Genomic DNA, 24,131 nt, shown 5'->3' with positions numbered 1-24,131 from the left:
TTTTATTAGCCTACAGCTATTACAGAGGCAGACAGACAGACAGACAGACACACACACACACAGAAATGCAGGCAGACATCAGACAGACAGACAGACACACAGACACAGTGGTGATTTAAATCCAGTACATTATTTCCTATTCCAATGGCGAAAAAGGCCTATGATGGTGCCATATTGCATATTCTGGAATGGCCTGTAGGCTAGGTTTTTAGTGAGGTTGTGTAGGCTAATAGATGATTCTTTTTTATGTTGAACTTTCATTAGCCTACAGCTATTACAAAGGCAGACAGGCAGACAGGCAGACAGACAGACAGAGACAGACAGACAGACAGACAGACAGACAGACAGACAGACAGGCAGGCAGACAGACAGGCAGGCAGGCAGGCAGGCAGGCAGGCAGGCAGGCAGGCAGGCAGGCAGGCAGGCACAGATTTAAATCCATTTCCTTTTCCAATGGCGAAAAAGGCCTATGATAGTGCCATATTGCATATTCAGGAATGGCCTCCAGCTTCGTTTTAAATGGTTAGTAAAAGACACTGCATTATGTAGAAGTTGAATTGCCCTACAGCTACAGACTACAGCTGCTGCATGATGTAGAAGTTGAATTGCCCTACAGCTACAGACTACAGCTGCTGCATGATGTAGAAGTTGAAATGCCCTACAGCTACAGACTACAGCTGCTGCATGATGTAGAAGTTGAATTGCCCTACAGCTACAGACTACAGCTGCTGCATGATGTAGAAGTTTAATTACTCACCAATGTGTTGTATTCAAAATATTAATAAGATTCCACCCATGAGGCCACTAGGTCATTTGACTGCAGGAAAGGGCTACACTTCTACATCCTGCAGCAGCTGTAGTCTGTAGTTGTAGAGTAATTAAACTGCTGCATCATGCAGCTGCTGTAGTCTGTAGCTGTAAAGTACTTAAACTTATATATCCTGCAGTAGCTGTAGTCTGTAAAGTAATTAAACTTCTATATCATGCAGAAGCTGTAGTCTGTAGAGTAATTCAACTTCTATATCATGCAGCAGCTGTAGTCTGTAGAGTAATTAAACTTCTATATCATGCAGCAGCTGTAGTCTGTAGAGTAATTAAACTTCTACATCATGCAGCAGCTGTAGTCTGTAGAGTAAATAACCTTCTACAGTATGCAGCAGGTGTAGTCTGTAGAGTAATTCAGCTTCTGGGCCTCCGAAGTGGCGCAGCGGTCTAACATGCTACCCAGACCGCAAGCGCATTGGGTTGTTATTTTACCTGAAATGCACAAGGTCCTCTACTCTGACAATTAATCCACAGATAAAACGGTAACATTTTGTTTTCTAGTAATCTCTCCTCCTTCAGGCTTCTTCTTCTTTGGACTTTATATGGCGGTTGGCAACCAACTTTATGGTGCATTACCACAACCAACTGGACTGGAGCATAGACCTCAGTTCATCTTTCAATCACTCACGTGGGTAGATGCTCCTAAAAACCAATGAGGAGATGGGAGAGGCAGGACTTGCAGCGTGTTGAGCGTCGCAAATAGAACCATGTTCTATTTTAGAGCCTGGTCACGCAGAGGCTCGTTGACGCGCGCAAGCAGTGTTGGTGCAATGATTGAAAAACATGTACACTACCTTTCAAAAGTTTGGGGTCACTTAGAAATGTCCTTGTTTTCGAAATAAAATTATTTGCAACTCTGCCTAGAAGGTCAGCATCCCGGAGTCGCCTCTTCACTGTTGACATTGAGACTGGTGTTTTGCGGGTACTATTTAATGAAGCTGCCAGTTGAGGACCTGTGAGGCGTCTGTTTCTCAAACTAGACACTCTAATGTATTTGTCCTCTTGCTCAGTTGTGCACCGGAGCCTCCCACTACTCTTTCTATTCTGGTTAGAGACAGTTTGCACTGTTCTGTGAAGGGAGTAGTACACAGCGTTGTACGAGATCTTCAGTTTCTTGGCTACTTCTCGCATGGAATAGCCTTCATTTCTCAGAACAAGAATAGACTGACGAGTTACAGAAGAAAGTTATTTGTTTCTGGCCATTTTGATCCTGTAATCGAACCCACAATTGCTGATGCTCCAGATACTCAACTAGTCTCAAGAAGGCTATCATAAGTTGAATGCACCAATTTGTAAGTCGCTCTGGATAAGAGTGTCTGCTAAATGACGTAAATGTAAATGTAAGGCCAGTTTTATTGCTTCTTTAATCAGCACAACAGTTTTCAGCTGTGCTAACATAATTGCAAAAGGGTTTTCTAATGATCAATTAGCCTTTGAAAATGATAAACTTGGATTAGCAAACACAACGTGCTATTGGAACACAGGACTGATAGTTGCTGATAATGGGCCTCTGTATGCCTATGTAGATATTCCATAAAAAATCAGCCGTTTCCAGCTACAATAGCCATTTACAACATTGACAATGTCTACACTGTATTTCTGATCAATTTGATGTTATTTTAATGGACAAAAAAATGGCTTTTCTTTCGAAAACAAGGACATTTCTAAGTGACCCCAAACTTTTGAACGGTAGTGTATGTGTAAATGAAATTGGCCCAGCGTCGTCTGGGTTAGGGGAGGGTTTGGCCATGGGGCTTTACTTGGCTCATCGCGGCGGGCTGGTGCCTGCAGGCTGACGCCGGTTTCCCCCAACACATTTGTGTGGCTGGCTTCCGGGTTAAGCTGGCGGGTGTTAAGGAGCGCGGTTAGGCGGGTCATGTTTTGGAGGACGCATGACTCCACCTTCACCTCTCCAGAGCCCGTTGGGGAGTTGCAGCGATGAGACAAGATCGAAATTGGGGAGAAAAAGGGGGGTAAAATACAAAAAAAATTAAATGAAAAATAAGGAAAGGGCGAAAATCAACAAACACTGAAATATGTACATCTGCTTTAAAGGGACAGTTCACTCAAAAGGATGTCCCTGTGAGAGTAGATCTGGAGGACCCCCCTTTGAAGGGATAGTTCAGTCGGAAGTAAAACATGTGTCAGAGCATTTTCCTCAAGAGACCACATTCCATATAATCTATTCTATAGATTCCACTATAAGCAGGAGAAATCTGCAGGTCTCAGTCTCAAATGAATGAATGAGAAATATAGCCACAATCTAACTCAAGTTTATTAAATGATTACAACATGGTAATTATCCTACAGTGATTCATTAAATAATCTATAGGCCTACCAACTCCAATAAACTATACATTTTATCACTACATATGAGGTAAAATACAAAACTGTAGTAAAATTAATTAATTATTGAATTATGTGTGTTCAGATCTGTATCTGTAGCCTACGGTCCTATTTTAACCTATCACCTGAGAAAGAACGCTGTCTCCTAACATCTAAAAAGATATCCCATTGAACTTCTATGTCAGCATACAGCCCGTACCCAATACGCACTGCTGCACACACTGCCTACCATCCTCACCCTCTGAACTTATTTCTATACCAGTCTAAAACTTTTCTCAGCGGCTGTTTTTGAAAGAGGTGGGTGTGACCAGGCCTCATTTTCGACCAATAACGAACGAGAAATCCGGAGTGTGTGTGAAGACACGTCCAATCAGCAGTTTGGGAGGTTGTTTTAAATCGACCCGGTCGCTAGCCAATCAGGCCGTTCTCGTATTGAGCTAGCGCGAGGCTGTGTAGTCTACATGGGGATAGAGAAGACAGGGGAAAGGCGAGACCGTAGGATTCCAGAATCCGGACTGACTGATCGTTAACAATACAGGTACGTTCCACTGTTATGTTATACATAACGCAATAATAACATTACATAAAAAAATAAAAAAAAGCCATTGGAATAATTTAGAATATTGTTTTGTGTTAAATTATATTGTCATTTTTATCATTTGAATTGAGATGGTGTTATTTTTAAGTGTTTACGTGGTATTTTAGTGCAATTATAGTTTAAATGTGTTTAGATGTTATTCATCTTGCAGTCAAATAGTGTTTGATAATTTTCCTCCCTATAATGTGTGATTTGTTGTGTTATTGACAGAAATCTGCCCAAAATGTTCTTGATCTATTTTATTATCGTTTACACGGTCATTTACCATAAAGAAAATTTACATTTGTCACTGTTGTTTCGTTGACTCTGTGTTTTTTCCAGATTTTTAAAGTAACCAAAAGTTATTAAACTGTAATTTTCTGAGGCTTGTATTCCTCAAACGCATCGCTGCTGTGTGACACTGAATATGGCTGGCTATATCCTGTCTACGAATAACACTGTCCTTATGTTGCGAACCAATTTCGATATCATCTACATAAATACTCGTACATTTTCAGAGTAAACGTTCGTTTTCCGGCCAACTTTATTATCTCTATTCAACCATGTAAAGATAATGTTAATGTCATCGTCGAAAATGGTTTTTGAGATTTGTATCGCGCGTAGTCAAATGATCGCTCTCACCATGTAGTAAAATGGCTGGCGATTTAAACCATTGAAGAGAGGCAGTTCTAACACGGAGAAGGGACGGGGATTTTCTTTAGAAAAAAACAATTTCCTATGGACGAAAAATACCGCTATTTATCGTTTTCCATTCAAAATGTTTATCTCTAACTTTCTGCATTAAAGGATTTTTATTTCCCCCCGTTTTTATTCCTTTTCGCAACTTCTCGCTTGCACCAGGATGACTCACATAAGAAATGGCTGGCGCACTGTCTTTGTTAACGGATAGCAATGCACCAAGCGACCGTCAGGGGTATAACTTCGGAAAACAGTGAAATGTCACGAAATACGCATTGCCAGTTTTAATGTTTTAACCTCAATAAAAATAACGGTCTTTGTTTTATCTGACGAGGTTATTTTGTTTTTAATTAACGGTCAGATTTAGTCGTTATAGCCCTTGGAACCGGAGGGGGTGTGTATCGCTTTGTTACATAGTCAACCCCATAAGCCTTCCCCTCGCTAGCTCTACAGAAGCCATTTTATTCAATGGGAGCTCCAGCGAAGAACAGCAAGCTCTCTTCGCCTGTATAGCAGCTAGTACTACCCAATACTAGGCGCTATGAACTGGGACTGAAAGCGACCGAACGGAGCAACGAATTAAAACCAGAAAAGTAGTACATTTTTTGGCAAAGTAAGATCGAAATAGGCAAGAAGGTGGAAAATAAACAGGAGTTTCTCTCATGAGAACGAATTTCACAAAATGGTAGATGAATAATTCGCGTTGATGACCTCTGTTTTTCTCTGTCTGTGTAGTTGAAGCTTCTCATTCTATCGCAACATTGTAACCAGAGTTGGAGCGCTTGCTATGCTATAGCTTGTATGAAGAGAGTAGAGTTCGCGTTGCGTTGGATGCAGTGAAGTAAAGTTTAGGGAGCTGAAAAATATGAAAATAAAAGCCAGAAAAATGGCTAATGACAAGGTGGGCGGTGGCGAGAGGAGAATATGGCGGGGCTTCCTTATTAGATTGAGATTTAATGTAAGGTATTTTGTAAAAATGCAAAAATCCTTTTTAGATTAGAATTCTTTTTTTTTCTTTCAATATGGAATTTATATCAGAGTATGAATTCACATTCCTAACAATGACATCATATTTCTCAAATAGCCTAGTTAAATAATTGTAAGTATTTTTGAGAAATTAAAAGAAAAACCTTACACTTCAAATAATGCAATCGTATTACATTGTAATTACGTAGTACATACATTGTACAACATAATAACAAATCAAAAACAGACATCACAACAGCACACACATGCTGTTGACATTGACACATTTTCTTAAATCCATATAATTTCCTTCATTCCACATTGTCCTTAATTCCAAGACTGCTTGAGCAATTTCTTCTCCAGTGTCACACTCACAGAATGCTAATTCATTCCAACCAATTCTAATTCTAGAGCTAATTGGAATTCATTCAGATTTTATAACTCATTCTAATTCTAGAACAGATTCTTATTCTAGAATTCATACTTATTCTAGAACTTGTTCTTATTCTAAAACTTGTTCTTATTCTAGAACTCATTCTAAATTCAAATTCACTGGTTCCCTTCTATGGTTCCACCATACTGTGAAGTTGACTGTCACTTGGTGGTCAATGATGTTAAATTAATGAAATGGATGTTGGGTAATCAAATTATGTCTGAATTAATTTGACAATAAAGATCGCAGTTAGTCTCCAACATGAATTGTGTCTGACTTTCTGCTATTTTTAGTTTATTCATTTTTTAGAAACCAATATAGAGACTTTAACAAATGTTATCAAACCTTTATTGAAATAATCATAAAAAATGAAAATGCCATGAACAGAAATATGTGAAGTGTTGGTCCCATGTTTTATGAGCGGAAATAAAATATTTGTAAAAAGATCCACACGTACAAAAGCTTATTTCTCTCAAATTCTGCGCAGAAATATGTTGACATCCCTGTTAGTAAGCATTTCTCCTTTGCCAAGATAATCCATCTACCTGACAGGTGTGGCATATCAAGAAGCTGATTAAACAGCATGATCATTACATAGGTGCAACTTGTGCTGGGGACAATAAAAGGCCACTCTAAAATGTGCAGTTTTGTCACCAACACAATGCCACAGATGTCTCAAGTTTTGAGGGAGCGTGCAATTGGCATGCTGACTGCTGGGATGTCCACCAGAGCTGTTGCCAGATAATTGAATGTTCCTTTCTCTACCATAAGCTGCATCCAACACTGTTTTAGAGAATTTGGCAGTATGTCCAACCGGCCTCACAACCGCAGACCACATGTATGGCGTAGTGTGGGCGAGCATTTTGCTGATGTCAACGTTGTGAACAGAGTGCCCCATGGTGGTGGCGGGGTTATGGTATGGGCAGGCATAAGCTACGGACAACAAACACAATTGCATTTTATCGGTGGCAATTTGAATGCACAGAGATACCGTGACGAGATCCTGAGGCTCATTGTCGTGCCATTCCTCCGCCGCCTTCACCTCATGTTTCAGCATGATAATGCACTGCCCCATGTCGCAAGGATCTGTACACAATTTCTGGAAGCTGAAAATGTCCCCGTTCTTCCATGGCCTCCATACTCACCAGACAAATGGTGGTCACACCGGATACTGAGTGGTTTTCTGATCCATGCCCCTACCTTTTTTAAAAGGTATCTGTGACCAACAGATGCATATCTGTATTCCCAGTCATGTGAAATAGATTAAGGCCTAATTTATTTATTTCAATTGACTGATTTCCTTATATGAACTGTAACTAAATTGTTACATGTTGCATTTATATTTTTGTTCAGTACACTTTGGCAGTTGCATCATCTGATAAAAAAACGATTCTCTTCACTTTCTCAGCATAAATCGAACCACACCATTGAATGAACCGATTTCCATCTTCTCTCCACTCTCCCCTCTCCAGATACTGACCTAACCAACCACCTGACCAATTAACCAATCAACGAGTTCCACAACGCTGCTAGGCCCCGCCCAGTGACCAGGATGGCTAAAGGCACCCCCGGGAAGCCCAAAGGCAAGATGTCTGCCTACGCCTACTTCGTTCAGACCTGCCGGGAGGAGCACAAGAAGAAGAGTCCAGAGATACCTGTCAACTTTGCTGAGTTCTCCAAGAAGTGCTCCGGACGATGGAAGGTGAGGATAGAATATATTATAATAAAATATAATAGATCTTTGATTGATGGTGGGTAGGTGGATGGTTGATTGATTTATTGATTGGTGGGTGGGTGGATTGATAGGTAGATAGATGATTGGTTGATTGATTGATTGTTTGATTGGTAATTGATGAACGATGATGACATTTATTTTTCTTCAAGAGGAAATTATTTTCACATGACGATGACAAGATGAGTTTACATCTCTAATTACTACATAGTGCACTGCACACATCTGGTTATTGGGACGGAGCTAAATTAAATTAAATGAATATTTTGTTCCCATAAAGGACACGTTTGACAAACCAGCTGGTAGACTACAAGCTGGTTGGTACTGTACAAGTCAAGAACGGCAAGTTATTTGATAACAAAGGAGCAGTTACATATTCCACACACTGTGGAAAACAAGACCACACATGTACTCAATGATGTCATGCTGACTTAGCATGCAATGTAAATAATTTAAAAACATTTTGCAACAGAAAACACAAAAATACTTGTTTCTTATATTGAAGGACAAGTCCAGGTAGCCCCTCAAGGGTGCAGAGTTAAATGTATTTGTCATGTATAAAAAATACAATGAAACGCTCACTCACAACACAAGCGACCTTGCATAAGACCTTTTTTCGTTTGGTGCTTAATGAACACAACCCATGTGTCCGTCTATTGGTGGGTATGTTTTAAGTGGTATAAATGTTGTGATTTTTGCAGACGATGTCTGGTAAGGAGAAGGGGAAGTTTGAGGACATGGCGAAGCAGGATAAGGTGCGCTATGACAACGAGATGATGCACTTTGCCCCTGGCGGCAAGAAGGGAAGGAAGAAGGACCCCAATGCACCAAAGAGGCCCCCGTATGTACCACCCACACACAAATACACACACACATTCAGTATTCTTACCCCTTGACTTATTCCACATTTTGTTGTGTTACAGCCTGAATTCAAAATTGATTAAATATACACTACCGTTCAAAAGTTTGGGGTCACTTAGAAATGTCCTTGTTTTTGAAAGAAAAGCAATTTTTTGTCTATTAAAATAACATCAAATTGATCAGAAATACAGTGTAGACATTGTTAATGTTGTAAATGGCTATTGGAGCTGGAAACGGCTGATTTTTTATGGAATATCTACATAGGCGTACAGAGGCCCATTATCAGGAACCATCAGTCCTGTGTTCCAATGGCACGTTGTGTTTGCTAATCCAAGTTTATCATTTTAAAAGGCTAATTGATCATTAGAAAACCCTTTTGCAATTATGTTAGCACAGCTGAAAACTGTTGTGCTTATTAAAGATGCAATAAAACTGGCCTTCTTGAGACTAGTTGAGTATCTGGAGCATCAGCAATTGTGGGTTCGATTACAGGCTCAAAATGGCCAGAAACAAATAACTTTCTTCTGAAACTCGTCAGTCTATTCTTGTTCTGAGAAATGAAGGTTATTCCATGCGAGAAATTGCCAAGAAACTGAAGATCTCGTACAACGCTGTGTACTACTCCCTTCACAGAACAGCGCAAACTGGCTCTAACCAGAATAGAAAGAGGAGTGGTTGGCCCCGGTGCACAACTGAGCAAGAGGTCAAATACATTAGAGTGTCTAGTTTGAGAAACAGACGCCTCACAGGTCCTCAACAGGCAGCTTCATTAAATAGTACCTGCAAAACACCAGTCTCAACGTCAACAGTGAAGAGGCGACTCCGGGATGCTGACCTTCTAGGCAGAGTTGCAAAGAAAAAGCCATATCTCAGACTGGCCATTAAAAATAAAATATTAAGATGGGCAGTCTGAGATATTTTTTCCAATGGCACGTTTTGCGGGTACTATTTAATGAAGCTGCCAGTTGAGGACCTGTGAGGCGTTTTAAAATGATAAACTTGGATTAGCAAACACAACGTGCCATTGGAACACAGGACTGATGGTTGCTGATAATGGGCCTCTGTACGTCTATGTAGATATTCCATTAAAAATCAGCAGTTTCCAGCTACAATAGCCATTTACAACATTAACAATGTCTACACTGTATTTCTGATCAATTTGATGTTATTTCAATGGACCAAAAAATGGCTTTTCTTTCGAAAACAAGGACATTTCTAAGTGACCTTAAACATTTGAACGGTAGGGTATATATATTTTCTCACGCATCTACACACAATACCCCATAATGACAAAGTGAAAACATCTTTTTAGAAATATTTGAAAATGTATTGCAAATGAAATACAGAAATATTGTCGCCCCGGAGTCAATAAATGTTAGAATCACCTTTGGCAGTGATTTCTGGGTAAGTTTCTAAGAGCTTTGTACACCTGGATTGTATAGTATTTGCACATTATTCTTAAAGAAATTCTTCAAGCTCTGTCAAGTTGGTTGTTGATCATTGCTAGACAGGCATTTTCAATTCTTGCCATATATTTTCTGTAACTAGGCCACTCAGGAACATGAAATGTCGTCTTGGTAAGCAACTCCAGTGTATATTTGGCCTTGTGTTTTAGGTTATTGTCCTGCTGAAAGCTGAATTTGTCTCCCAGTATGTGATGGGTGCTTGGCTCTATTCTGTTTCTTTTTATCCTACAAAGTTAGGAATGACGCCTGTATCTTTGTAGTGACTGGGTATATTGATACACCATCCAAAGTGTAATTAATAACTTCACCATGCTCAAAGGGATATTCAATGTCTGCTTAATTATTTTTTTTACCCATGTACCAATAGGTGCCCTTCTTTGCGAGGCATTAGAAAATCTCCCTGGTATTTGTGGTTGAGGGACCTTACACATAATTGTATGTGTGGGGTACAGAGATGTGGTAGTCATTCAAAAATCATGTTAAACACTATTATTGCACACAGAGTGAGTCCATGCAACTTATTATGTGAAGGTAATTTTTTGTTATTATTCCACTTTGACATTATGTGTTATTGTGTGTAGGCCAGAGACATTTCAGCTTTTCACTTTTTATGAATTTGTTAAAATGTCTAAAAACATAATTCAACTTAGTCATTATGGGGTATTGTAGGCCAGTGACACAAAATCTCAATTTAATAAATTTTTAATTTCAGGCTGTAACACAACAAAATGTGGAAAAAGTCAAGGGGTGTGAATACTTTCTGAAGGCACTGTATACGACTGGACGGACAGACAGACGGAAGGACAGACAGACAAACACACAAACACACAACACACTACTTTGCTCATGTTTTGTTTTTGGTAACTATATAAATACTCACACAAGACGTCACATCACCCAAAATGACAAAAGAAAAATCATAATAATCAATCAAATAATAATGTACCTTTTTTCATCTTTTCTCCCTAGATCTGGTTTCTTCATCTTCTGTGCGGACCACCGGCCCAAGATCAAGGCTCAGCACCCCAGCCTGGGGATAGGGGACGTGGCCAAGAAACTGGGCGAGCAGTGGAACAACCTTACTGATGCCACTAAACAGCCCTACCTGATCAAGGCCAACAAACTCAAAGACAAGTACCAGAAGGTAGAAGAACACCTGTGTATTAGTTAATTTAGGAAAAGCTGCTCTTCCTTTGGGGTCAAAATACAATACTAAGCAAATAAACCACACACCTACAGAACCAAGATGCTATATCTTTCTATGGAATAATCTCAAAAGGAGATAAGGGGAGGAAGCCACCTTAGACTTTAGAGATGCATCCGTATCGCTTGTAAATCTAATTCAGTATTATTCTGTGTCTGATAACACATGATAAGATAGTAATATAATATGATACTGATAATAACACATTTGACTCCCTCCCTCCTCTCTGTCTCTCTCTCTCTCTCTCCCTCTCTCCAGGACGTTGCTGACTATAAGTCCGGTAAGGGGAAGGTGGGTGCTCCGAGCATGGTGATGGCCCCTAAACCCACGATGAAGAGTAATATGGATGACGATGATGATGATGACGATGAGGAAGATGAGGAGGAGGAGGAGGAGGAGGATGAGGAGGAGGATGACGAGTAGACTGACCGCATTCTGTTTTGTGTGTTGTGTTATTATGATGATGATGAAGACGAAGATGATGACAACTATGGTCATGATTATTAAGTAATGCAGGGGGGTTTTTCAGTTTGAAATGCGATTTGTAGGGGTTAGAGGAAGAAACACTGGTGATATATTTATGTTGCTTAATTATGTTGCTCAGCCCCTGCCACACTTCCCTCCTCCCAACTCTGTTGTTTTGACGTTGTCACTATGTTGATTTTGTGTAAACTGCTTACACAAAGTTCTGTATGTAACAATGCATCCAGTTAAGATGTTGAGACTGTACTTTAATACGGCAATTGTGTTTGAAGTCGAAGCAGATCCCTAATAATCCCCCCAACAGCTGTGTGTGTGTGTGCACGTGCACGTGTGTGTGTGTTACTGTGTCCATCTCACCAGCACTGTCCAGTGTCTTCCTCAAAACCCTCATAGCATTGTCTCTATACTGGGTGTACATCAATTAAACGGAGAAGCATTTAAAACCAGTGGTAGCATTGCGGTATAAACACCTTTTTGTTTTTGGGTGTGTCACAAATGGCACCATATTCCCTATATAGTGCACTACTTTTGACCTGGGCTCATAGGGAATCCCATAGAGCTCTGGTCAAAAGTAGTGCACTATAAATGGAATATGGTGCCATTTGGGACACAGACATCGTTTTTAAAAATGAATGTGCAAGGTGGTGTGTTACTGTATATGGTTGATTTAGACTTAGTCCTTGTTTTTCCCGTTTTAATTTGTATGATTATAAAAAAATATATAGGCCTCCAGATGTAAGGTGATATCAGATTGCACATATCTAGTAGTGGTGTTGTTGGTGTATCTAGGTGGCTGTGTGTGTAGCTGTGTGTTGGTTGTTGCAACAGGAAGTGTTGTAATTGTGAAAATCGAACTCTCTGTTCAACAGCCTCCCATGTAAACAAACAGTCATGGCTGGTTAGCTAGTGCACGCTGGCTAACAGTAATTTAACACTACAACTCACTCATTGTCTGGGGTAATTCCTAACTTCCACTTAAGTCTAATTTTCACTTAGTCATGGAATAGAGGAGGGAGGATACCATCCAACCAACCAACGGTATATAAGGAAACTATCATCTCCCTTTTGGCTAAGTGCACTTTTACAATTAACCGTTCGTTGTTACAAGATCTTCTCAAGGTTGAAAAACACGACACATTGAGTGAAAAAGCACGGCTGTTGACTATTATAATAAACCTGTACTTATCTGTATCTAAGATGATTTTTTCTTTTTTGTATGTTTAGAAAAGCTACGTTTGCAATTATTATTAAAGTATGACATTTTTACATGTGGTGTTATGTATTAATGATTTCCATCTAAACCATCTAAACTTGCTCCACACTCATCTGCCAACAAGTGAACCCCCCTACCCATAACACATGTATTATTATTATTAAACGAGTTGTCTGAATATTTTAACTAAAAGTGGATCTGCAATAAAGAAAACATCAATTGCTCATTGAACTCTATACTTTACTCTTAAAATAATTATCCTGCTGGTCAAATACCTGACTTATTCCATCTCAACCTACAGGTCTGACAACAGAATATTCAAACAAATAATCACAAATCAATGTTTTTTACATTACATTGCTGATTAATCAATGTGATATAGGTCACTCGGGTAAGAACATGAAAAATCCTAGAATTCACCTTCAATCACATTTTTTACAGGTCAACATGATTTTACTCCCACATGTATTACAGTGTTATTGTCCTCTGACAGTGAAATATAATGGGTCTGTATTACCTCTCTCCTTAAACGGATAGTTCACCCAAATTACAAAATGACACATTGGTTCCCTTACCATGTAAGCAGTCTATAGACAAGTTATGACAGCAATCCATGCTTTGGTTTAGTTTCCCTGGCACTGTTTCTACATGCTAATGTTTTAGCAATTGTGGCGCAAATCCCATTCAGGTCATGGGACTGATATTAGCATTTTTTGTGCATCATGTCCAAATCATCCGAAAGTATCTACAATTTATTGTGAAGCTCAACAAAGTCATTTATAGATGTTTTGAGCACGTGAGAAAAATGCTAATATCGGTCCCATGACTTGAATGGGATTTGTGACACAAATGCTAAAACATTTGCATGTGGAAACAGTGCCAGGGAAACTAAACCAAAGCATGGATTGCTGTCATACCTTGTCCATAGACTGATACAGGGTAAGGAAACCAATGTGTCATTTTGTAATTTGGGTGAACTATCCCTTTAACCACAGTCTTGCACTACCCACAGCGTGACTCCCTTAAACAATATACATAGCTCCCAGTAGGGGTCCACAGGTCTATTATTAGGCAGTGTTGACATGTTTGGATAATGGTATTAATAGGGTATGTATTATATGAATGGTGTCCGCTAGATTACAGGGGGGTGATTAGAGGGTTGTTTTAATTTAATTAGAGAGTGGAGGCCCCTTGGTTCTCTCTCTAGGGTAAGGGTTGTGGATGAGGCAAGGGTTAGTGAAGAAAAGGACTAGGGCTAGGATGGACTGTAAGTTCAGGACTTTTGCTGCCACCATGGCGTGTCAGTCAGAATGCAATGAGGAGATGGAGAAGAGGAATCCAGGATTAGTGGTATTTATTATACACACAGTTGAATAACACAGGAACGAACAGAGCATGTGGGGGGAGGGTTTGGATGGAGGTTAGGATGGATGTGGATAACAAGGATGTGTTTAAGGATGTGGCTTGTAAAGCCTTGGAGATAGGGTTGCATGCAGTTAACAAGGATGTGGTGTTCTGGAAGGGAGATACTAAAGGGAAACATTAGGAACACAACATAAAAGGTGCATGAATCATAAAGTAGTACCAGGTGAATATGGGGAGAATATGAGATTAACATTAACCATAAACTGAGGAGACAGCAAACACATAACTAGAACAACGGAGCCATAGCATTTAGCAAATTGTGGGCATGGATATACATAGGGATATAACGTTGGGCAACAAGTATATATTATTTAGGACTTACAATCTCCAAACAGTATAATAACAAAGGGCACTTACTTCATCATATCAGGCACAATAGAAGGAGGAAGGATAGGGCAACCCACAGGGCCACCCACAGCATCACCAAGCATAAACTGAACTGGTAGGTAGGATGGAGCATGTAGCTTATATGGGGAATGAAAGGGGTGAAAAAGGTAGAGGAGAGTGGAATGGGAACAGGTATGGAAGTGGCCTAGGGTAATTGGAAGCAATTGGAGTCCTGTAGGGGTGCTATGACCTTTCACAATGGTTGAACCAGGATGTGGACATGAAGCTAGGGTTGAACCGGGGTTGAAACCTAGCTCCAGCTCCAACCCTAACCCTTATACCCCCCACCAAATAGACCTCCCCACCTCTGAATTCCCATTTTAACCCCTGCTCTTCATGTACTGTGTCAATGAATTGCACACCTGGAATCACATCTGGATTCACTACTGTCTACATTTTGCCACTAGGTGGCAATAGAGCTAGATGGATGGATAGAGCCCCATCACAATCACAAGCATACAGGGTTGGGTAGCTTACCTTCTAAATGTAATCCGTTACAGTTACTAGTTAGTTACCTGTCCAAAATTGCAATCAGTAATGTACCTTTTGGATTACCCAAATTTAGTAACATAATCTGATTACTTTCAGTTACTTTTGGATGACTTTCCCCTTAAGCGGCATTAGAAGAAACTAAAAGGATCCATCAAACGCATTTGGTGTGTCTTCATAGTGGTCTCTGACTTGTGGTCGGACTTGCTCAGGTGGAACAAACTTAAATGTGCGCCTATTTTCAATGCTGAATCGAATGTAATTTCACACAAATGCACACACACACACACACACACAGACACAGACGTTTATTTTACTATCCTTGTGGGGACCAAACAATTGATTCCCATTCTATATCCTATTTTCCCTAACCCTAAACCTAACCCTTACTCCTAACCCTAACCCTAAACCTAACCCCTAACCCTAATTGTAACCCTAACCCAAACTGAACCCCTAAGCCTAAAATAGCCATTTTCCTTGTGGGGACTGGTGAAATGTCCCCACTTGTCCAAATGTTCCTTGTTTTACTATCCTTGTGAGGACTTCTGGTCCCACAAGGATAGTAAAAACAAAAACAAAAACACACGCGCACACGCACACACACACACACACACACACACACACACACACACACACACACAGAGGAAGCAGACTTTCCAATGACAAATGATGACCAAAAAGGCCTCTGCTCAGAGTATCCTATTGTTGCACCAATATTGATTATAAAAAATAAACTGCCAGGCCTTGCAGTGAAAGCCATAATCTAAGGAGCATTCTCACATGTGTCACCTTTGAAATCTATAAGACTCCTATATGAAGTCTATAACCTGGAGGACACTGAATTATGATAGTAATAAGAGTAAAACAAATACATTCTGCAAGAGCGATTTGTTTTCCTCCTATCGGTTACAAAAGCCACACCCTCTTCCTAAAGCAGATTTCTAATTGGTGGTCCCGAGGGCAAGGGCGGGCTGACCCTGTTGTCGTTCGTTGATGCACATGTTTCCGAAGCAGCAATTGGTCGAAGGCGATGTCTGTCACACGGGGAGGGCGTGACTCTGTGTTTCGCTCGCTGTCAGAACTCGAGAAGGCTAGGAACGAAACGAAGTGTTCGTTTCCGTCTGTAGGCTGTGGAAACGGAGTTGCAGGTAGCTAGCTGTGCGAGCCGAACCGAGACTGATTGGAGCTCGAGCACGCAACGGAGAGGAGGAAAGAGGAGAGAATTGACGAAGACCTTGATATCCAAAATAGCATCCAGATTTACACAAATATTACACTTTAGTAGCACTAAAACACAAGGCCTGCGAAGATGGGAGACAAGGCAGGCACCAGGTAGGATAAATTCTCAGTATTTGGTTGTTTTTTGGCGTTTTATTTTTGCGGTGATATTTTGTGTTATTTGGGAAAATAGGCCATCGAAGGGATTAAAGGGTAGCCTAGTTTAACATGCAGAGACTGGGCAGTGAAGGCAGCACACTGGTCGAGTTTCCCTAAACAGCAAAGAATCCGCGATAAGAGGGGGTTAATTCAGAAGTGTGCTCGTTGGTTCAGGGGAAGAGAGGAGGAAAGGAGGGAGTGAGAGAATTGTAGTGCAAACGATATCATCATCAAATATGCTCGCAACGCATTGCCTAGCCTACGGACTTGTGGCGATACAGTTATCCAGAATGGAAAACAGTTGATCAGTTTGTCAGCTGTCAGAATTCGCATAGGGTGGGGTTACATTGCAAACAACCTTCAATACATCATGAATTCTAGGCTACTCCTACCAGATCTAGCAAGTGTTGATGAACTCGGCTACTGTAGCCAGCAACTTGATGTCTTGATACAGTACTTATAAAAATGATATTACTGTGTGCGTGTTACTGTTTCATGTTGTCATCATTGTCAACATGAAAACAATCTTATTATTACAATGCAACCTAGACTGCAGTAGGTTAGCCTACCGCCAGGGCCGAATTAATGCAGGGTCTTACCGGGGCTGAAGCCCCTGTAGGGGGGTCCCAAGAGGCAGCATAAATGTTAATAAAAAAACTAAGGAAATATATACTGTATTATATATGTAGTATATATGTTATACTTTTTCACTGCAACCACCAAACACAGGAAGACTCAGGAGCCCTCTCTCAATGAGTGTAGACAGCCTGCTGCTGCCGCTCTGCTAATCATCAGATGGGGGGAAGAGAGGAGGTAGGGTGCCCAGGTGGGTAACTGGGGGCCACTGCTTTGATTGGGTAACTAACGAAAACAAAAACAAAACTGCCTAATAAATAAATGTGACTGGTTAATTGTGTGAGTCAGGGGCTGGGCCCAAGAGGAAAAAATACGTTATTTTTTAAAAGTTATTATAATTTTTTATCCAACCACAATGTTCAAAATACACCAGAGAGCATAATTTAGCCACAGAGGATCAATAGTTTTAAAAACAATAACTGTGGATTAAGTTTTATCACAAGCACATACAGTATCTGCCAAAATTAAGGAAACAATAGCATAAAGTGTCTTAAAAGGGTGTTGCGCCACCACGAGCTGCCAGAACACATTCAATGCGCCTTGGCATAGATTCTATAAATGGGCCTAAACCATGCCAGGAAAAAGCACCCCATACCATAACGTATACTTTGTATCCCTTGTTTACTCAAGTGTTTCCTTTATTTTGGCAGTTACTGGTATGCCTACAGTCGGAAGGGTCGCAGTTTGGGCAGCATGCGAGACAAATATAGACTAGAGCTTGTTGCGTTGTGGCCATAGACATGTAATCTATAGAAGGGTTTTGTAACTTCTTACCCTGGCAATTTGACTGTTAAACTCATGGGTACACTAGCAATGGATGCCAGTCCTGATTTGAATGGGAACTGCCATCTATGGACTATATTTCTATGGTTGGTTGCGGCTGTCGGTTTGCCTTTTTCACATTTCAAAATACAATCGCGGGAAAAATGTATCCTATGGCTTCATCTTCATCATTAGGCGCGTCAGTGTGTCACTGGACATTTTATTTAGTAGCCTATGAGATATATATATATATATATATATATATATATACACACAGTGCATTCGGAGAACCCGATGGTCACTCTGACAGAGCTCCAGAGTTCCTCTGTGGAGATGGGAGAACCTTCCAGAAGGACAACCATCTCTGCAGCACTCCACCAATCAGGCCTTTACGCTAGAGTGGCCAGACGGAAGCCACTCCTCAGTAAAAGGCACCTGACAGTCCGCTTGGAGTTTGCCAAAAGGCACCTAAAGGACTCTCAGACCATGAGAAACAAGATTCTCTGGTCTGATGAAACCAAGATTGAACTCTTTGGCCTGAATGCCAAGTGTCACATCTGGAGGAAACCTGGCACCATCCCTATGGTGAAGCATGGTGGTGGCAGCATCATGCTGTGGGGATGTTTTTCAGCGGCAGGGACTGGGAGATTCGAGGGAAAGATGAACGGAGCAAAGTACAGAGAAATCCTTGATGAAAACCTGCTCCAGAGCGCTCAGGACCTCAGACTGGGGTGAAGGTTCACCTTCCAACATGATAACGACCCTAAGCACACAGCCAAGACAACGCAGGAGTGGCTTCAGGACAAGTCTCTGAATGTCCTTGATTGGCCCAGCCAGAGCCTGGACTTGAACCCGATCAAACATCTCTGGAGGGACCTGAAAATAGTTGTGCAGCGAAGCTCCCCATCCAACCTGACAGAGCTTGAAAGGATCGGCAGAGTAGAATGGAGAAACTCCCACATACATGTGTGCCAAGCTTGTAGCGTCATACCCAAGAAGACTTGAGGCTGTAATCACTGCCAAAGGCGCTTCAACAAAGTACTGAGTTAAGGGTCTGAATTTCTTATGTAAATGTGATATTTCAGATTTTATACATTAGCAACATAAAAAAAAAAAAAATGGTTTTCCTTTGTCATTATGGGGTATTGTGTGTCGATTGCTGAGAGAAAAAAACAGCAATTTAATCCATTTTAGAATAAGGCTGTAACGTAACAAAATGTGGAAAAGTCAAGGGGTCCGAATACTTTCCGAATGCACTGTACATACACATATATTTATATATACACACACACATATATATATTTAGTCAGCCACCAATTGTGCAAGTTCTCCCACTTAAAAAGATGAGAGAGGCCTGTAATTTTCATCATAGGTACACGTCAACTATGACAGACAAAATGAGAAAAAAAAATCCAGAAAATCACATTGTAGGATTTTTAATGAATTTATTTGCAAATTATGGTGGAAAATAAGTATTTGGTCAATAACACAAGTTTCTCAATACTTTGTTATATACTCTTTGTTGGCAATGACACAGGTCAAACGTTTTCTGTAAGTCTTCACAAGGTTTTCACACACTGTTGCTGGTATTTTGGCCCATTCCTCCATGCAGATCTCCTCTAGAGCAGTGATGTTTTGGGGCTGTCGCTGGGCAACACAGACTTTTAACTCCCTCCAAAGATTTTCTATGGGGTTGAGATCTGGAGACTGGCTAGGCCACTCCAGGACCTTGAAATGCTTCTTACGAAGCCACTCCTTCGTTGCCCGGGCGGTGTGTTTGGGATCATTGTCATGCTGAAAGACCCAGCCACGTTTCATCTTCAATGCCCTTGCTGATGGAAGGAGGTTTTCACTCAAAATCTCACGATACATGGCCCCATTAATTATTTCCTTTACACGGATCAGTCGTCCTGGTCCCATTGCAGAAAAACAGCCCCAAAGCATGATGTTTCCACCCCCATGCTTCACAGTAGGTATGGTGTTCTTTGGATGCAACTCAGCATTCTTTGTCCTCCAAACACGACGAGTTGAGTTTTTACCAAAAAGTTCTATTTTGGTTTCATCTGACCATATGACATTCTCCCAATCCTCTTCTGGATCATCCAAATGCACTCTAGCAAACTTCAGACGGGCCTGGACATGTACTGGCTTAAGCAGGGGGACACGTCTGGCACTGCAGGATTTGAGTCCCTGGCGGCGTAGTGTGTTACTGATGGTAGGCTTTGTTACTTTGGTCCCAGCTCTCTGCAGGTCATTCACTAGGTCCCCCCGTGTGGTTCTGAGATTTTTGCTCACCGTTCTTGTGATCATTTTGACCCCATGGGGTGAGATCTTGCGTGGAGCCCCAGATCGAGGGAGATTATCAGTGGCCTTGTATGTCTTCCATTTCCTAATAATTGCTTCCACAGTTGATTTCTTCAAACCAAGCTGCTTACCTATTGCAGATTCAGTCTTCCCAGCCTGGTGCAGGTCTACAATTTTGTTTCTGGTGTCCTTTGACAGCTCTTTTGTCTTGGCCATAGTGGAGTTTGGAGTGTGACTGTTTGAGGTTGTGGACAGGTGTCTTTTATACTGATAACAAGTTCAAACAGGTGCCATTCATACAGGTAACGAGTGGAGGACAGAGGAGCCTCTTAATGAAGAAGTTACAGGTCTGAGAGAGCCAGAAATCTTACAGGAAACGTATGATCTCTGTAATTGCAAACAAAGGTTTCTGTACCAAATATTAAGTTCTGCTTTTCTGATGTCATGCAATAAAATGCAAATTAATTACTTAAAAATCATACAATATGATTTTCTCTCACAGTTGAAGTGTACCTATGATAAAAAATTACAGACCTCTACATGCTTTGTAAGTAGGAAAACCTGCAAAATCGGCAGTGTATCAAATACTTGTTCTCCCCACTGTATATATATGCAGCCCCAGACCATGACACTCCCACCACCATGCTTGACTGTAGGCAAGACACACTTGTCTTTGTACTCCTCACCTGGTTGCCGCCACACACGCTTGACACCATCTGAACCAAATAAGTTTATCTTGGTCTCATCAGACCACAGGACATGGTTCCAGTAATCTGCTTGTCTTCAGCAAACTGTTTGCGGGCTTTCTTGTGCATCATCTTTAGAAGAGGCTTCCTTCTGGGACGACAGCCATGCAGACCAATTTGATGCAGTGTGCGGCGTATGGTCTGAGCACTGACAGAATGACCCCCCACCCCTTCAACCTCTGCAGCAATGCTGGCAGCACTCATATGTCTATTTCCCAAAGACAACCTCTGGATATGATGCTGAGCACGTGCACTCAACTTCTTTGGTCGACCATGGCGAGGCCTGTTCTGAGTGGAACCTGTCCTGTTAAACCGCTGTATGGTCTTGGCCACCATGCTGCAGCTCAGTTTCAGGGTCTTGGCAATCTTCTTATAGCCCAGGCCATCTTTATGTAGAGCAACAATTCTTTTTTTCAGATCCTCAGAGTTCTTTGCCATGAGGTGCCATGTTGAACTTCCAGTGACCAGTATGAGGGAGTGTGAGAGCGATGACACCACATTTAACACACCTGCTCCCCATTCACACCTGAGACCTTGTAACACTAACGAGTCACATGACACCGGGGAGGGAAAATGGCTAATTGGGCCCAATTTTGACATTTTCACTTAGGGGTGTACTCACTTTTGTTGCCAGCGGTTTAGACATTAATGGCTGTGTGTTGAGCTATTTTGAAGGGACAGCAAATTTACACTGATATACAAGCTGTACACTCACTACTTTACATTGTATCAAAGTGTCATTTCTTCAGTGTTGTCACATGAAAAGATATACTCAAATATTTACAAAAATATGAGGGGTGTACTCACTTTTGTGAGATACTGTATATACAGTGAGGGAAAAAAGTATTTGATCCCCTGCTGATTTGGAACGTTTACCCACTGACATAGACATGATCAGTCTACAATTTTAATGGTAGGTTTATTTGAAAAGTGAAAGACAGAATAACAACAAAAAAAATCCAGAAAAACGCATGTCAAAAATGTATATATATATATATATACACACACAGTGGGGAGAACAAGTATTTGATACACTGCCGATTTTGCAGGTTTTCCGACTTACAAAGCATGTAGAGGTCTGTAATTTTTATCATAGGTACACTTCAACTGTGAGAGACGGAATCTAAAACAAAAATCCAGAAAATCACATTGTATGATTTTTAAGTAATTAATTTATATGTATATGTGTCCATATGAAATAGCCTACATATGGAGCAAGTTACATTTGATCCTCCCTCCTTTCTCAGTTAAATGTGAGCATTTGAGGAAGTAAAACAAATGAACGTTTTTTATGTGGTTTCCTTTTCTCTCAGTGTGTGTGTGTGGTGTGGTGGGTTTTATCTGTCTTAATGTGTGTGTGGGACGTGGGATGTTGTAGTCTATACCAGATTATAACGGTGGTGTTCTTTTGCCAACTGACCAAATAAAAACACACCAAAAAAGCTGAATAAAACTTGCGGTAGGCTAGGCCTATTGACTGGCATAGTCTCAAATAGCACCCTATTCCCTACATAGTGCACAACTTTTGACACTCTCTCTCTCTCTCTCTCTCTCTCTCTCTCTCTCTCTCTCTCTCTCTCTCTCTCTCTCTCTCTCTGTGTCCATATGAAATACCCTACATATGGAGCTAGTTAAATGTTATCCTTTCTCAGTTAAATGTGACCATTTGAGGAAGAAAAATAATTGAACGTTTTTAATGTGGTTTCCTTTTCTCTCTGTTTGTGTGTGTGGTGTGTTTTATCTGTCTTAATTTGTGTGTGGGATGTTGTAGTCTATACCAGATTATAACGGTGGTGTTCTTTTGCCAACTGACCAAATAAAAACACACAGAAAAAGCTGAATAAAACTTGCGGTAGGCACTAATAAGATAATTATTTTATCAAAATAGTTTCACCTGCTTTTTTTGTAATAATCACTGATCTGGCTTTCAAGTCTATCTATGAAAATTCCCTTTTTGTTACAAATTTAATCAGAACAATGCACATCCGCTAATGATGACCAACTTCTGGTAGCAGGCATTATAGAAAATTAACACCGGTCTCATAAACAATATGTTAAGCACACGTGCTAGTGAGTAGTCAGCTAATCTTTATAAGTCTAGCCAACTTGGCTCTATTTGCTTGCTAACAAGGTAGAACAGTTGAACTGTTATGAATAAGCCCTCCAACTGTTTGAACAACATAGCCTGTTCACTTTGTTTAGATGTTGAAATCGTGGCCTACCTGGATAAGAATATGCTTATTTCTCAGAATGAGAACGAGTTGCCAATTCCTTATATAAATGCCCCTTTTTATGTTCATTGCACATTTATAAAACACAGACTAGACAGCTAGCACATAACAGTATGTGGCTAAAATGCTGCTAACGGTACGTGGTACCGCAACGCAGCACGCGACAGAAACTGAGAAACGTTGTTTTCTACAATCATGTTCATTGATACTTGGGTTTTAGTAGTTGAAACATAAACGGGGAATCGACCGATTCTGTTGGACCAAACCTCAAATGCAAATAGTGAATTGAAACTGCTCGTTTGTTAGAGGACGAAGTCATCTTTTATCTTTGTTGTTGTGAGTGGCAGGGGGAGGGGTTGGTGCACAGAAGGAGTGAAGGAGATGAGACCCAAAAGACAAAATCTCGATTCTTGTGATACAGGCATTTGGAACATTGCACTAAAACATACATTCGAATTAATCAAATTAATTGGATATATGGTCCAGCCCTAGGCAATATGGGCCCTGGTCTAAAGTAGTGCACTATAAAGGGAATAGGGTTCCATTTAGGATGCATCCATAGATTCACAGACGGTAAGCAGGAGGCTGCTTGCAAGAAATAGGTGTCATGCATCCGGTGTGCTATGCTTTCAGATTAGTCTAAGAAAAAAAGTAACACTTATTTTTTTACTGGCCCTCTCAATCTGGTCCCTGCTCTCTCTCTCTCTCGCTCTTTGCTTCTTTCTCTCTCTCTGACTCCCTCGCTTTTCTCACTACAGAGACAGATAGAGAGGAGGCGTAGAGGAGTGGGTGTGATGTAGAACGCATTGTAACCGCCCGCAAGCCAGTTGTCCTTTTATTGCAGTTAGATACGCTCACATCACATCACACACACACACACACACACACACACACACACACACACACACACGGTTGTACAATGGGGAACAACCCAAGGCCACGGGTTCTCAGTTCAGTTCAACGACCTGG

General features: G+C 40.8%; 2 protein-coding genes across 2 annotated transcripts in view; both read left to right on the top strand.

Annotated features, from left to right (window-relative positions):
- Positions 1-3,608: 3,608 nt before the first annotated feature.
- hmgb3a (high mobility group box 3a) lies at positions 3,609-12,858 on the top strand. Its single transcript, XM_041882668.1, has 5 exons — positions 3,609-3,709; positions 7,319-7,548; positions 8,280-8,419; positions 10,875-11,049; positions 11,368-12,858. The coding sequence occupies exons 2-5, from the start codon at positions 7,399-7,401 to the stop codon at positions 11,530-11,532; spliced, it is 630 nt and encodes a 209-aa protein (XP_041738602.1). The 5' UTR covers positions 3,609-3,709; positions 7,319-7,398; the 3' UTR covers positions 11,533-12,858.
- Positions 12,859-16,195: 3,337 nt separating this feature from the next.
- Positions 16,196-24,131, top strand: part of arrb2b (arrestin, beta 2b) — a 57,794-nt gene continuing 49,858 nt past the window's right edge. The window contains exon 1 of the mRNA XM_041882669.1: positions 16,196-16,438. Coding sequence (XP_041738603.1) covers positions 16,416-16,438 — 23 coding nt within the window. The 5' untranslated portion in view covers positions 16,196-16,415. The remainder of the gene's footprint in view (positions 16,439-24,131) is intronic.

This window comes from Coregonus clupeaformis, chromosome 8 (genome assembly GCF_020615455.1).
Source record: "Coregonus clupeaformis isolate EN_2021a chromosome 8, ASM2061545v1, whole genome shotgun sequence".
NCBI classification, from domain to species: domain Eukaryota; kingdom Metazoa; phylum Chordata; class Actinopteri; order Salmoniformes; family Salmonidae; genus Coregonus; species Coregonus clupeaformis.
The sequence above is the reverse complement of the archived record's forward strand: the minus strand, read 5'-3'. Positions and strand labels throughout refer to the sequence as shown.